At 35.6% G+C, this 16,600-nt stretch overlaps 1 protein-coding gene across 1 annotated transcript; it reads left to right on the plus strand.

Moving 5' to 3' along the window:
- The first annotated feature begins 10,120 nt into the window (after nucleotides 1–10,120).
- Nucleotides 10,121–16,267, plus strand: LOC7484726 (protein ENHANCER OF LHP1 1). Its single transcript, XM_002317923.4, has 12 exons — nucleotides 10,121–10,481; nucleotides 10,768–11,861; nucleotides 12,057–12,233; nucleotides 12,389–12,502; nucleotides 13,364–13,468; nucleotides 13,769–13,903; nucleotides 13,994–14,049; nucleotides 14,147–14,249; nucleotides 14,319–14,435; nucleotides 15,032–15,158; nucleotides 15,297–15,427; nucleotides 15,540–16,267. Exons 1-12 carry the CDS (start codon nucleotides 10,193–10,195, stop codon nucleotides 15,996–15,998), a joined length of 2,907 nt encoding a protein of 968 aa, XP_002317959.3. The 5' UTR covers nucleotides 10,121–10,192; the 3' UTR covers nucleotides 15,999–16,267.
- Nucleotides 16,268–16,600: the final 333 nt, after the last annotated feature.

A 16,600-nucleotide genomic window follows, 5' to 3' on the forward strand; every position in this document is an offset into this window, starting at 1 on the left:
TCTATTCAAATCGATAATATCTGTAAATAAATATTTTGGCTCCACAACAAGTAAAATAAAATAAAACTTGAAATAAAGCAACTTGATAAAAATATATTTAAATTATGCAAGATAAAAAAAATATACACTTTTGTTTATTCTAATTCAAATTAAACATGTATTACGTCAAAAAATATATATTTAAACAAGAAAGAACAAATGCATGATTATACCATGGCGATCCCCTTCCCTGGGATCCTAACATACACTAAATATATGTTAACCGATACATGGCGATCCCCTTACCCGGGATCCTAACATACACTAAATGTGTGCTAGTCCAAACATGGTGATCCCTTTACCCGGGATCCTAACATACACTAAGTGTATGTTAGTCCACGCCTCATATCAAACTTCTCATATTTCCTTTATCAACGATAATTTCGTCACTTGGCAATTCACATAACAACCTTTCACCTCGAATACACATACATTCAGAATACTATCCAACATATCGACATCATTACGCAAACTTTCCTCCTTTCACATAATATTCAACATTCGGTAATTCACATTTCACATCAATAACATATTAAATCATGGAATTTAACTAGAAAGTATAGGTGCGGATCACCTACCTACAATAGAAGCTTAACTCATGCTCCCTTGTTGTTGCTGCTGCACAACACCTGTGGTCCCTCCTAATAATCAATGGCATAATCTCATAAGTTATCCTCATTCAAGGATACATTTCATAATAACCATATTAACAGCCAATACAGGTCTTTCTTTCAATTATTCCTTTCTTTATATTTTACGTTCTCTTATTTCATCTATTAATATCGTCATTCTTTGTCCAACCATGGTTATCATTCTTTTCTTTATATTTGAACTGTTACTGTATTGAACTGTCACTGTTTTAAACCTTTACTGTCTTGAACTGTTACTGTATTGAACTGTCACTGTTTTGAACCGTTACTATCTTGAACTGTTACTGTTTTGAACTGTTATTGTTTTTGTTTTTGAATCGTTACTGTCTTGAACTGTTACTGTTTTGAATCATTACTGTCTTGAACTGTTACTATATTGAACTGTTACTGTTTTTGTTTTTGAATCATTACTGTTTTGAACTGTTACTGTATTGAACTGTTATTGTTTTTGTTTTTGAACTGTTATTGTCTTCGTTTTTGAACGTTACTGTCTTCAAATGTAGTATTCTGACCTCTCCTTAGATTTTTAACTATATCCAGAGTTCTAGAACTCTGTTTCAAGCAAGATTGGTCTTGTTGGAAAGCTAAGACATGAGGCTACAAGTCCTCTGAAGGAAGGAGAACCCATTTTTGCCCCCAAGATAATCAAAATTGCTCATCAAATAATCAGTCCTACCACCCTACAGAGTCAATCATGACCCAGTCTTGGTTGGTGACCCATAACTGGAGTTCTACAAATCCAAATTGAGCAAGACCAATTTTCTTAGTTAGCTAACATCTAAAACTACAATTTCTATAAAGGAACCTGGTCCTAATTCCCTCATCCTACTACCTGAAATCGTATCAAAAGTCAGGAGACGAGCCTGTACAGATTTGTCACCCCCTTCCATTCACACATAACATTCACAAACTATATTTTCTGGGTAAATTATCATGGTTACACGCCCCCAATCACATACCACACCTGAATTAACTTAATTTTAACAACTAATACTTTTTATCCATTTCAGGGCTAAGAACTCTAATCTATAATTCAACATCAAGGCATCAATTCATAATCGAATTTGAAATGAATTATAAGATCATATTTAGAACACCTTACCCAGTAAGAATTAAGGTTTTGATCTTCAACCAGTTGAAGATTTTCGACCTACTCCTTCCTTTTTCTAATGACAGCCGGCCCTCCTTCTTCCCTTCTTATTCAAATTTTCTTGTAATCCCTTGCTTGCAAGTGTTTATTCCATCTATAAACCCTTAATCTTGGATGGGTTCTTGAAATTTTAGTGCTTCTCTCTTGATTTTGCAAGAATGGATACAAAAACTCCCTCTTTTCTTTCCTTATGGTTGCTGCAGATTTTTTTTGGTGAGGAGAGGAGTATTTATACTTTATAATTTTTCTTATTTATACTTAGACCCCATTTCTTTTACGTGTATTATTTTTGCCCCCACATCTTTTTCTTCTTATAATCAAGCTATACCTCTTTTCATTTCTTATAACTCCACCTTAAAACTTTTTGTTTAGTTTATTTTATTCAATTAAATCCAATCCTCAACATTACTGGGTTAATTTATAATGTTTCGAATTATTTCACCCGGAAATTTATATCCAAAAATTCTGAATTTCTATTTTTATTTAACCCTATACGTGAATTTCTTCACTTTTATTTCCCATGTAGTTAGTTTGCAATTTAAGCAACCTTTATTTTTCTCGGGGTTTACAGGCCATGACAACCACTCCCACATTGGCCATGACAAATTTCAATGAAGCTTTCACTATCGAGACAGATGCATCCAAAGAAGGAATTGGAGCGGTCCTAGCACAACAAGGCAAACCAGTGGCATACATGAGTCGAGCTCTTGGGGTGACCAAGAAGTCCTGGTCGACATACACTAAGGAAATGTTGGCTATCATAGAGGCCATACGCTTGTAGCGGCCATACCTTCTAGGCAAAAAAATCTATATTCAGACCGATCAACGTGGTCTCAAGTATTTTTATTAGAACAAAGAATAGCAACCCCGGAGCAACAAAAATGGGTTGCTAAGCTCTTGGGCTACGACTATGAAATTATCTACCACCCGGGCTGTGAAAACTCTACAACAAATGCTTTCTCAAGGAAGCAAGGTAGTCCCATTCTTCACCATATTTTTACTCCGTAGGTTAGTTTATGGTAAGAAATTAAGATAGCCTCAAAGCAAGACCAACACATTCAGTCAATAGGTCATATGGCCACTTAACATCCTGAAGGATCATTTACATAGCGTTAAGGGCTATTACTATACAAGGGGAGGGTCGTCGTTCTGAATGATGCAACCTTAAGAGCTAGTTGTTACACGAAATACATGACACTAAGGTAGGGGGTCATTCAGGAGTTTTACGTATATTCAAAAAGCTTGGGAAACAGTTTTACTGGCCTGGAATACGTAGAGTAGGGTAGAACTATGTCAAGGGGTGCGAGATTTGCCAGAAGATAAAAGCCGAGACATTGGCTCCAGCTGGGCTTCTTCAGCCATTGTAGATTCCATGCCAAGAATGGGACGACATCACCTTAGATTTTATTGAAGGATTACCAGTCTCACAAGGAAGGGATACCATCATGGTGATTGTTGACAGGCTTAGTAAGTCCACACATTTTCTCACTTTACGCCATCCTTTTACTACAAAAAATGTGGCAGAAAAATTCATGAAAGCGTTCTCCATGGAATGCTCAAGTCCATTGTTAGTGATCGGGGCCCAATTTTCATCAGTAACTTCTGGCAAAAATTCTTCAGGATGTCGTGTACCAAACTTTAACTCAGTTATGCATACCACCAACATACGAATGGCTAGATATAAGTTATCAATCGATGCGTCGAGCAATATTTACGGTGTTTCATTCATTAGTGGCCAAAAAAATGGTGTTACTACTTACCTTGAGTGGAGTATTGGTATAATACCACATACCATATTTCGACCAGAATGACCCCTTTTCAGGCACTGTATGAAAGGTTGCCACCCTCCATTCTAATGTACAATGAAGGCCTGACATTAGTGCACGAAGTCAACCAACAACTTATAAGCCGTAATGAACTGCTATAACAATTGAAGGCCAACGTAGAAGCAGATGGCAGACCAAAAGAGAATAGATATAATGTTTCAAATCGGTGACTGGGTGCTTCTCAAGTTGCATCTATATCGCCAACAAACAGTCTTCAAGTGGGTCTATTAGAAACTCGTTAGCCATTTTATGGCCCATATAAAATTCTAGAAAAGATCGGACCTGTCACCTACAAATTACAGTTACCAGAGGAAGCACACATTCATTTAGTGTTTCATGTCTCACTTCTTAAACGATACCAGACAAAGGAAGGAATTGTTGAGCCAAAACAAGTCGAATTACCACTAGTCATCGCTGATGGAGTAATAATTTTAGAGCCGCAAACTATTTTAGATTGTCGTTGGCTCAAACAGGGAACACAACTTGTCACTGAAAGCTTAGTGTAATGGAAGCATCTTCCCGTCGAGGAGGCAATGTAGGAACTAATGGCTAAGCTCCGGGAGTTGTTTCTGAATCTGGACCTTGGGGACAAAGATCCATTTGATGGGAAAGGTATTGATAGGCCACGACGATCAGAAAGGGGCCATAAGCCGAATCCCAAATATTTTGGATGAATATCAGCACGTACAAGATCGTCGCATGCATGCTGCATGCAACATAGCAGGCAGTGGACGAAACCATTAAAGCACTTGGGAGGAGTTTTACGTGCGAATGGGTCTCCAGTGTGAATGGGTCTTCAGCAGTTATAAGCAACAATCTCCTGTTAACTGGATAAACAGAGTAATTATATATATATATATATATATATATATATATATACATGTATAGGGTGTTCATATTAAAATTTATCAAAATTTCCACTAAAATTTCAGAAGAGTCTCCCCTATATCGGGAGGTCCCAAGTTATTAACATACAACCTGTTTACACTTCTAATATCCCGCATCTCCTAACTCAATTCAACCTAATCATCCTGGGTCTCAATTCCACAAAACATCATCATTCATGTCAACCATAATATTTATGATATACATTGAACAACAATTATCATTATGGATGGATAAAAGATATAAACATGCATACATGAAATATGGTTATACAAACTACATAATTAAATTCATCTATTCAAGTTTAAACATCAATTATCAGTAAGATTTCGGGAATTAGGATCAGGTTCCTTCATAAAAATTGTAGTTTTGGATGTTAGCTAATTAAGGAAATTGGTCTTGCTCAATTTGTAGCTGTATAACTCCAGTTATGGGTCACTAACCGAGACTGAGTCGTGCATGACTCTGTAGGGCAGTAGGACTGATTAGTTGATGAGCAATTTTGACTATCTTGGGGGCAAAACTAGGTTCTCCTTCCTTCATAGAACTTGCAGTCTCGTGTCTTAGCTTTTCAATGAGACTAATCTCGCTTGAAACGGAGTTCTAGAACTCTGGATATAGTTAAACATCTGAGGAGAGTTCATACAATAATGGTTGGACAATAACAGTTCAATGTCTAGACAGTAACGGTTGGATAGTAACAGTTCAATGTCTAGACAGTAACGTAGGAGTCAATACATGTTGATCCCCTTACCCGAGATCCTAACATACACTAAATGTATGCTGGTCAATACATCATAACATACACTTAAATGTATGCTAGTCAAAACATGGCAATCCCCTTACCTGGGATTCCTAACATTGCACTAAATGTATGCTAGTCCACGCCCCATATCACACTTCTCATATTTCCTGTCGGTGATAATTTCATCACTTAGCAATTCACACAACATCCTTTCACCTTGAATACTATTCAAAATATCAACATCATTACGCAAAATGTTTCCTCCTTTCCCATAATATCCTACATTCGGTAATTCACATATCACATCAATAATATATTAAATTATGGAATTTAACTTGGAAGTATAGGTGCGGATCACCTATCTGCAGTAGAAGCTCTACTCGTGCTCCCTTGCTACTGTTATTGCACCACATCGGTGGTCCCTTATGAAATCACAGGCTCATCTCATAAATGTTCCTCATTCAATGATATTTTTTATAATAATCATATCAACAGCTAATAGGTCTTTCTTTCAATCATTTCTTTCTTTATATGTTACATTTTTCTCATTGCACCCATTAATATTGTCATTCTTCTTCCAACCATAGTTATCATTCCTTTCTTTATATTTGAACTGTTACTGTTTAAATCTCGAACTGTTACTGTTTAAATCTCGAACTGTTACTATCTAAACATTGAACTGTTACTGTCTTGAACCGTTACTGTCTAGGCATTGAACTATTACTGTCCAACCATTATGGTCTAGGCATTAAATTGTTACTGTCCAACCGTTACTGTCTAGACATTAAACTGTTACTGTCCAATAGTTACTATTTGAACTCTTTTCGGATTTTTAACTATATCCAGAGTTCTAGAACTCCGTTTCAAGCGAGATTGGTCTCGTTGGAAAGCTAAGACACGAGGCTACAAGTTCTCTGAAGGAAGGAGAACCAATTTTTGCCCCCAAGATAGTCAAAATTGCTTATCAACTAATCAGTCCTACTACCCTACAAAGCCAGGCACGACATAGTCTCACTTGGTGACCCATAACTGGAGATCTACATATCCAAATTGAGCAAGATCAATTTTCTTAATTAGCTAACATCCAAAATTACAATTTGTATGAAGGAACCTGGTCGTAATTCCCTCATCCTACTACTTGAAATCTTATCAAAAGTCAGGAGATGAGCCTGTCCAGATTTGTCACCCCCTTCCATTCACACATAACATTCACAACTATATTTTCTAGGTAAATTATCATGGTTTCACGCCCCCAATCACATACCACACATGAATTAACTTAATTTTAACAACTAATACTTTTTCTCCATTTCAAGGCTAAGAACTCTAATCTATAATTCAACATCAAAGCATCCATTCATAATCGAATTTGAAATGAATTATAAGATCATGTTTAGAACACCTCACCCGATCAGAATTAAGGTTTCGATCTTTAATCAGTTGAAGATTTTCGATTCCCTCCTTCCTTTTTCTTTAATGACAGCCGACCCTCCTCCTACTCTTCTTGTTTCAATTTTCATGTTAATCCATTGCCCACAAGTGTTTAGTCCATCTATAAACCCTTAATCTTAGATGGGTTCTTGAAATTTTGGTGTTTCTCTCTTGATTTTGCAAGAATGGATACAAAAACTCCCTCTTTTCTTCCCCTTTGGATTGCTGTCAATTTTTGATGAGGAGATGAGTATTTATACTCTATAATTTCTCTTATTTCTACTTAGGCCCCATTTCCTTTAAGTGTATTATTTTTGCCCCAACATCTTTTTATTTTCTTCTTATAATCAAACTATATCTCTTTTCATTTCTTATAACTCCACCCCAGAACTTTTAGTGTAGCTTATTTCCCTCAATTTTATCAAATCCTCAACATTTCGGGTTAATTTATAAAGTCTCAAAATATTTCGTTCGGAAATTTATATCCCAAAAATATCTGAATTCCCATTTTATTTAACCATATGCTTGAATTTCTTCCCTTTATTTCCATTTAGTTAATTTGCAATTTACGCAACCTTATTTTCCCAAGGTTTACAAGTTGCGTTATTTATGTCACTTTTCTTTCATGCAGTTATATTCAGTTTACGTGTGATTAATTATGTGGTATCGTGTATTAGCACGTGTTGTTTTATGTGAGTTTAGCATCCAGTTTCTAGTTTCCCATTTGATTCAGTTCACTTGTACGTGGCCTTGCTATTTAAGCAGCCAACAGTTGTTATGGAAGGGATCAGAAAATCAATTATTATTTAGAATCGCGGTACTTTCTCATCTGAAGAGAAAACAATTCACTTATTCTTGTATTATATGTGTTGGGACCTATCACAAACATGCTAAAATAACTAAAAATTGCAAATTCATTTTTAGTTATCCTTTCAAATTACAAAGAGAAGTAAGCAATAAGATACAATCTTTTCACCTGGATAAGCATAACATGGAAAGGGAAAAGGAAAGTTAAAAAAGATTCAAGCCAAGTTTGCATACTTAATGTCCCCAAATACATAGCTTACCAAACAAGGAAAATTGTCAAACCCAATAAACTTAGTAGTAATAACGAACCACGCACCCAACCAACAGTAAAAGTCTAACAACATTTAAAACTCTCATTGGCAGAAGAAAAGGAAAATGAAAGGAAGACCAAAAAGGGACCTTACTGGAAAACAAGTAAAGTATGAATGGCCTCTAGTGGGATTGTTGCTGACATTTGAATCCTTAGAAGCACATAATCAAAAGTTGTAGAATCCTGCAACAAAGCAAGCAAAGCTTGATAGGGTGGAAAAATATAGCAAAAAGTCTTGTTGATGGGGTAAGAATGATAATAAATGGAACCTAGTTTGGGAAATAAAAAACGATACACACACACACACATATATATTTGTGTGTATAAGTGAGAGAGGGAAAGAAAAACAGAGATGGCACTGTCGTTGGTTTATCCATTTTAGCAAGAGAAAACAATGACTAAGTTTAATTCGGCCTACGAAGGTCAAATTTGAATTTTAGTGTAAATGTTTTGTTGTTTAATTCTACTTACGCTATAGATCATAATTCCAGATCAAATTATTGAATCGAGTTGAAATTTTATTAGAAGATTTCAGAGGTATTTTTCTATGTTAGGGTAAATTTTCAGGTCAATTAGAGTTTAAGAAGGCCTTGTGATATAAGTCAAAACAGATTGTATGAATTTTGTTATTTACTTCATTTTGATTTGTGGATTTCGTATTTGGCAAGGATCATTTTCCTACAAGGATATGATAGCTTGTTTTTGAAATTTCATTGTTCTACAAGGATCTTTAATGGGCTATAATATAATTTCTAAGTGTGGTAATTATTCATTAATATTCCAAAATCCTTTTTTTTACATGGATTCCTTATTCATTCTAACTATACAATGAAACAAGGGTTGATGGTATTTAATGACAAATTCATTGGTTTATTTTGGGGAGTTTCCTAATCCTACAAGGAAGTTTAAAGGAAGGCAACAAAGGGTTTCCATGTTTTGAAAGGATTCTTTAAAGTTACAATTAATTATCCTAGACAAATAAGAAAACTAAAAGGAAACCACTTCATCAATCAATTTCATAGCTTATTTTGGATATCTAAAGATGGCAACAAAGATCCTAGTGTTTTTACGATGAAAATTTCGTTCATGATATTATTTAAATGGAAAATTTATCTATCTTAGGTAATTTTGTTTAATTAAGTGTAACAACTTTAGTCTATCTGTCAAATTTATTATTTTTTATTATTTACTTTATGCTTGAGCTTAATTAATACTTGGTTTTTAGCTAAAATCCAAAGTTTGTTTTAGATAGGTATCAGGTTTTGGATCAATTTTGTAAGTGAGTCAATTTAGTCCACAATAGTAGATCCATTAAGGTTATTTTATAAAAGTATATAAACTTTTTGTAAGCCTAAAATTCGGCAGTCATTGAATAATATCATTTTGATTTTTCAGATTGTGTGTGAGATTTCCTATTTTTTTGGTTCTTGAAAGAATTAAATTGACTTATTGAACATTATCTAGTTTCGTGGTGTTATTCAATTTAATTTCCAATAATATTGGTGCCTTGACACATGTTTCCACTATGTCACACTCCTATTAGATTTTTTTCGGCTTTTCAGGATCATATTTAATTCAAATAGTGTCGGTTGCAAGGATTAATCTCATGATCACGTAGTCACGCAACCCACAATCAAGATTAAATCTAATCCCAGAAAGCTAAGCATAAAAAAATATTATTTTGGTTTTTCAATGTTTATTTTACATGATCTAATGAGAGTGCTAAACAAAATATTATTTTACCATTTCTCTTACAAAAATGTTATTCCTGCATATCTTGCAAAAATGCTAAAACACTATTTATTGCAATAATATTTTTTTTCACTAGTTTTTTTCCCTTTGATTTTTTTAATATCTATGTTTTTTGGTTTGTTTTTTATGAGATTATCCTAGTCTCATGACTCATGTTGTGGATTTGATAAGTTCACCCGGGTTGACTCGGTCATTTTTTGTTTTTTTTAATTGATTTTTTTTAATTTTATTTTTTAATATTGAGTTAATTAAGAATTATTTAAGTTGTTTTTAAACCAATTAAACTGACTGAATCATAATAAATTATTAAAATAATAATATATCAAATATATTAAAATGGATCCTAATAAATTATTAAAATAGTTATATATCAAATAGGCTAAAATTCAATTAACTTTTGAAAAGACTAAATTGCATATAAAAAAAACTATATTTGCCTCTTCACTTTCCTCCCGCCAAAATCAGAAACTCCCGCCAAAACCCCAAAACTAGATCCATACTCCTTTTAATTCTAAATACTTTTTCTGTTTTCTTTACACAGTCAAAAACCCTAAACACTGAAAGAATAAAGAAAAAATCTCATCCTTTTCCTTCACCATGAAAGTCCGTACACTGAAACTAAGAGAAGCTCATAAATCCATCAATGGCAACAATGACATCAACCCTTCCTTCTGTTCTGTCTTATGGGACCAACAGGCCCTTCATCTTGTTACAGCCTCCTCCTCTGACCCATCAATCTCCATCCATGACCCTCTCCTCCCTTCAAATCCTCCAAAGATTCTCCGTCACCACCGCGATGGCGTCACTGCCTTAGCTCTTAGCCCTAATTCTACCTGCCTCGCCTCTGGATCTATTGACCACTCCGTCAAGCTCTTCAAGTTTCCAAGTATTGCACTTTTTGTTTGTTTGTTTATTTATTTCAATGTGATCATAATATTACTTCCAAATTGTCAAATGGGCTCTCATGATTTCAATTACCCAGAATTGTTTTTTAAATGTTGCTGCACTTCATATTCCAGCAAAAATTCTGCGTGGATTTTATTTTTATACATGAAAGAAAATTATATTTCATAATGTTTATACAGTGAATGGTATCTGGGCTAATCAGAGATGGTTTACCTGTCTTATTCAATGATTCCATTTTGATTAATTTATTCAACTTCTGTTTACAGGTGGTGAGTTTGAGACTAATGTTACTAGATTCACGCTGCCGATTCGTGCTCTTGCATTTAATAAATCAGGGAGCATGGTCGCAGCTGCTGGTGACGATGAAGGCATTAAACTTATTAATACAATCGATGGTTCTATTGCGAGGGTTCTGAAAGGACATAAAGGACCTGTCACTGGCTTAGCTTTTGACCCTATTAACGAGTACTTGGCAACAGTAGATTCTGTTGGGACTGTTTTATTTTGGGAACTGCAGTCTGGTGGGATCTTACATACCCTAAAGGGTGTTGCTCCTAACATTATTTCAGACACTTCTTTCATGAATGTTGTTAGTTGGAGTCCTGACGGGGAGACCTTGGCTGTCCCTGGTTTGAGAAATGATGTTGTGATGTATGATAGAGACACGGCAGAGAAGCTGTTTTCACTGAGAGGTGATCATGTACAGCCTGTATGTTATTTGTCTTGGTCACCTAATGGCAAATACATGGCCACTTCTGGTTTGGATAGACAGATTCTGATATGGGATGTCGATAAGAAGCAGGACATTGACAGGCAGAAGTTTGAGGATAGAATAAGTGGTATGGCTTGGAAGCCAATTGGTAATGCATTGGCTGTTATTGATGTTATGGGAAAGTATGGTCTGTGGGAATCGGTTGTTCCTTCGTCAATGAAATCTCCTACGGAAGATATTCCAAGTTTGAAGAACATTAATGGAGTTCTTTTGTTTGACGAGGATCCAGAGCCAAGTATATCTGGTGGTTTAAGTGAATTTGGTGAAGATAGTCTTGGTGAATCAGAACCATGTAGCAGGAAGAGATTACGTAAACAGTCTGAATTTGAAGATCCAGACGAGGACATTGATGATGAGTTGAGCTTGCTTCCAAAGACTGAACCCAGAAAAAAGGTGCATCGTGCCAGCAAGGATAACTTGGATAAGGGAAATGGACTCAGAAGTACAGTGACATCTGCTAGGTTGAAAATGCAGGAGGCATTTCAGCCAGGCGCTACTCCTCCACAGCGTGGAAAGAGGCGCTTCCTGTGCTACAACATGCTTGGAACTATAACTGCAGTGGAGAATGACGGATACTCCCACATAGAGGTAGAGTATCCTATTTCTCAATTTATATCTCAGGTTCTTTTTGTCTTTGCTTTTTTTTTTGGTTGTACTGGGGAGGGATAACTCAAATATTGCGTTGCATTATATACCTGGATTCATGTTATATCACCCTAGAGCTGCAAGTCAATTTGTCTTTCTTGAATTGCTTATTGATATATCATTATACCTTGGAAGCAGATCGACTTTCATGATACTGGCAGAGGTCCACGACTTCCGTCAATGACCGACTATTTTGGTTTCACAATGGCCTCATTAAATGAGAATGGAAGTGTTTTTGCCAATCCCTGCAAAGGTGAAAAGAATATGAGTACTCTCATGTATCGCCCGTTCAGCAGCTGGGCAAACAACAGTGAGGTGAGAAATTTTCCTTTCCAAAATTATATTCTCCTACTTTATTTTCTTTTGGTAATTTGTAAATGCATATACCTATTTCCACACATGCTTCCCTGCTTGTTTGTGAAGATTGAATTCTCACAATATGCTGACATTTGATAAATACTCAAATTCAGTGGTCTATGCGATTTGAAGGGGAAGAAGTGAAAGTTGTGGCACTTGGTACTGCTTGGGTTGCTGCAATTACTAGTCTTAATTTTCTGCGCATCTACACTGATGGTGGTTTGCAGGTCCGTCACATAAACTTTATGAAGTCTATATGATGATACGATTGAGGTCTTACAAAGTCCCTACTTCTTATCATTATATTAAATACTAATATTATTGACCTATTCCAATATTACACAATTTATCAGGTCATGTTAGTAGTTCTTAAATCTTCCTGCAACTCTTGTTCTCACATCTCTTTTCCTCTTAATAGGTCTGAAATTCTTGCAAATGTAGTCCTTGCATTACGCAGGCTTCTCAAATTGGTCATGTAACTTATCATTTTAAAGGACAGATTTCTTACACCTGTAATGAATGCATGCCTAAAAATGACATCATTTAGAAGGTGGTTTAATTTTTGGCAACGATTTTGAAGGAAATGCCCTACTGATAAAAGGAAGCATAAAATTTTAGTAGTTGTAGGCTTGTAATGTTTATGGTGCATGTATTCTATCAAATCCTGTATGGATGAGTAGAAATTTGGGTTATTGTTATTTCTGCTGGTATTTTCATGTGTTCATCAAAATTGAGTAGTTCTTTAGATTTTAGAGGCTCTCTGTTTACTCGTGCATTGATCAGGGTGGCTAGTCTGTGCAAACATTTATTTCAGATCTCCAATATGCAATGCAGTCATATTTGAAAAAGAGACAAATACTTTTTTTTTCCAGCTGTGATGTCTTGTCTCGTTTATGTGAATTAAACAGGAGGCCTTCCATCCTCCATTTATGCTTTGATACTAACTGTGAAGAAGCAGATTACATTGAAATATCCATTTTTTTTAACCACCTTTAGTTTTGTTTTCACTTGCATTTAATAGGATTGCTCCTAGTTTTGTAAGCTTTTGTTAATTGTTTATATGTTTTGTCACATGTATTTAATAACAGAGGCATATTCTCTCCCTTGATGGACCAGTGGTGACTGCGTCAGGCTTAAAAAATCAACTTGCTGTTGTCACTCATGTTTCTGACTGTCTTCCTTCAAATGACCAGGTTTAACTTTCAATTATTCATATTCCTGCATTTAGAATTCTGCTAAAATTTACCAATTATTCAAGGTTCAACTGTACTGAGACTTGGCATTTATTAAGTAGCAAGAACAATGAGATCGAGTAATACCCAAGAAACACAATTGCTGATATCACTGACAATTTAATAAACTTGCTAACCATGTTGAAAGTTGTTTTCCGAGGAGGACATTTTATTTGGTTAATGGCTTGATAATCTCTTTATGTTAGATATTTCTTAAAACTAGAATGCTAAGGATCTGAAGTTCATATTCTGAATGTGCAGATGCTAGAGTTCAGAGTATTTGACATATCTAATGGGACCCAGCCACTCACAGGGCGTCTTCCCTTAACTCCAGGTTCACATCTAACATGGTTTGGGTTTAGTGAAGAAGGCCAATTAAGTTCATATGACTCAAAGGTATTTTTATCTATGATCTCAGTTTAATAACTGCTATGACTGAGCATGTCTCCTTGATATTGTTACCAAATTTTTGAGCAAATTTTGTAGGGTGTTTTGCGGGTTTTTACAAGCCAATATGGTGGTAACTGGCTCCCAATCTTCAGGTTCACGGTTCTTCTGTTTAAGAATACTATTAATTGACACTTTCCTATTCTTCCTTTATACTTCAGCGGTTGGATAATGTAAGTTTTAATCCTGCAGTGCCAGTAAAGAGAAGAAGTCTGATGAAAGCTACTGGGTGGTTGGACTAAATGCTAGCAAGTTGTTTTGTATTGTTTACAAGGATCCTGACATGTTCCCACAGGTAAGCTTGTCACCTCGACTTCTACCCTCTTTTCAATTATCTTATGACGGATTTTCCTCTCCTGTTTAGGTGATACCCAAACCAGTCCTCTCCCTTTTGAATCTCTCATTCCCTGTAGCATCCTCTGATCTTGGAGCAGATGCCCTGGAAAATGAGTTTATAATGAACAGCATGCACCTCTCACAGGTTTGTCTCCCCCCCCCTCACCAAAAAAAAATAAAAAAAAAGAAGCCACTCCTCTTTAAGCGTCAAGTATGAATTGCTTTTTTAATCTTTTCTAGGTGTTACTTTCAGACTTGTACATCTTTAATAGTCAGTAAAAAATCTTAGTTCCTCGACAAACAACGTAACTTTTGGATTGAGGTATTTTTTTGATATAGTATTAAATCCTATCAAATGTCAGAAGTTTGAATTTCACTAATCTTATTCTCTCAAATAAAAATTAAAAATAAAGTACAAAATAATAATAGATTTATGCAAGTTTTAAGTTCAAAGTATGTGTTATAAAGTTAATGTAAAGATTACCTCACTAACAACTCAAGTTTTTAAGTGAAAAATCTTCTTTGATATATTAAGGGCAGTGTATCAGAGAGTTAATATAAAAATTTTCTTAGAACCTCATTATTAATTTAAGCATTTGGATTGAGTTTTTTATTGTATTAAAGGGAGTTATATTTTTTTTTAATTTGGACAAATTGGTTTTCCTTGCGTTCCTCAATCCTATCCTTTTTAAGGTTATTTTGATTTCCCCTTTAAAGCTGTTGGATCTTATGCCTTCGCAGATTCAGAAAAGGATGGAAGACATGGCAGGTGCCTGTTTGGATACTACTGCACTAGATGATGAATCTTTCAATATGGAGGCAACTCAAGATAGATGCATCCTGAGACTAATTGCTTCTTGCTGTAATGGTGAGCTCGTATAATCGACTAACCTCAGAAAGGATGCAAATTATTTCAACTCTTGAACTTTTCCTTGTAAAAATACAATGTTTTAATGAAATAAAATATATTCTCAGCTGTAATGCTTGCTTGTGCTGCTTATGTAAGGTGATAAGCTTGTGAGGGCTACGGAACTTATGAAGCTTTTATCTCTGGAAAAATCAATGAAGGGAGCAATAAAGCTTGTTACAGCGCTGAAGCTTCCAAATTTGGCCGAACGATTCAACAGCATACTGGAGGTAAAACCTATTACCTGGAAAAGGTTTTGGAGTTATTTCAGAGCCAATCAGATTGGGTGTTTTTCTGTTATCAAATTAGTAAACTGGATTTTTTTTTTTAATCTCATCACAGGAAAGATTGGTCAATGAATCCAAGGGAACTTACAAAAGCCCCCTCCTGAACTCAAATGATCGTGCATCTCTCACAGCTGATGCTGCAATCAGCAAGACGATGGCGACTTCAATTGGAAAAAATGAAACACCCGAACCTAGCATTGCATTCTCATCACCGACACTGTCAGCCCCCCTATTTATCAAAAAGGCAAATAAGCAAGAGCATGAAAAAAGTTATCAGAACCAAACTGTAAATGCAAAGACCAGTATGGAGCCAAGCAATGCAGAGAAGGTGAAAAGTGCTGAAAATGTGATTGGAGTAGAAGTAAAGATGACAGGCGAGGTGTTAAAGGTACAATCACAACGCCCGTCTAATCCATTTTTAAAGTCATCAAACAATCAGGAAACTTCGAAGAAAGATCTGGATCAGTTAACATCCCCGCATCCCTCAAATCCTTTTAAAAAAACACCACATTGAAAACTCTCATGTTACAACGTCAAGGTGAAATGGGATTTCGTTTTCAGGGTGGCACAATGTCCCAGACAAGTATTAAAATGGCTGACATGAGAGGATCTGTTGTATATCACTCAGTCGCAAGAAACAGTTGTATGGAAATAGGTTCTCAGTTCTGTAATTATGTATTTGAGTACACCAAAAAAAGCTTCATTCCTGCTTTTAAGCTCGAACCCCATCCCTGCGTATTATTTTTTCATTATCATAATAACCATCATTCAATTTGGCTGTCCTTTTTTATCCGAACACAAGTCCTCGTGGCCAAATTTGTCTCCAGATTTAGCTTGCCAGAAGCCAAGGATATTTCCACACTAGCTCATTTTGGCTTCCAATTGGTGGGTTCGGTATCAGCCAAAGGAAATGTTGATGATTATTGCAAGTTAGTTGAATCAGCCATTGCTCCATCCATTCAAATGAATGCTATGTCATTTGCGAAGTCATTATCTTCTATGGCTTCTCAGTTCTTCCTCGAGTGAAACTCATCTCTTCCTTTGCCTGCCTGATAACATGAGATGCGAATTGGATTGGATATCAAGATGACAACGCCTAAACCACTGCTTATGTTG

The sequence above is a fragment of the Populus trichocarpa genome, chromosome 12, assembly GCF_000002775.5.
Source record: "Populus trichocarpa isolate Nisqually-1 chromosome 12, P.trichocarpa_v4.1, whole genome shotgun sequence".
NCBI lineage: Eukaryota > Viridiplantae > Streptophyta > Magnoliopsida > Malpighiales > Salicaceae > Populus > Populus trichocarpa.

Excerpts from the sequence above, each read along its gene's own strand:
- LOC7484726 (XM_002317923.4), top strand. The coding sequence starts at position 10,193 with ATGAAAGTCCGTACACTGAAACTAAGAGAAGCTCATAAATCCATCAAT. Across the intron at positions 12,234-12,388 it reads GCTGGGCAAACAACAGTGAG|TGGTCTATGCGATTTGAAGG; the intron begins GTGAGAAATTTT and ends ACTCAAATTCAG. Across the intron at positions 13,469-13,768 it reads GTCTTCCTTCAAATGACCAG|ATGCTAGAGTTCAGAGTATT; the intron begins GTTTAACTTTCA and ends CTGAATGTGCAG.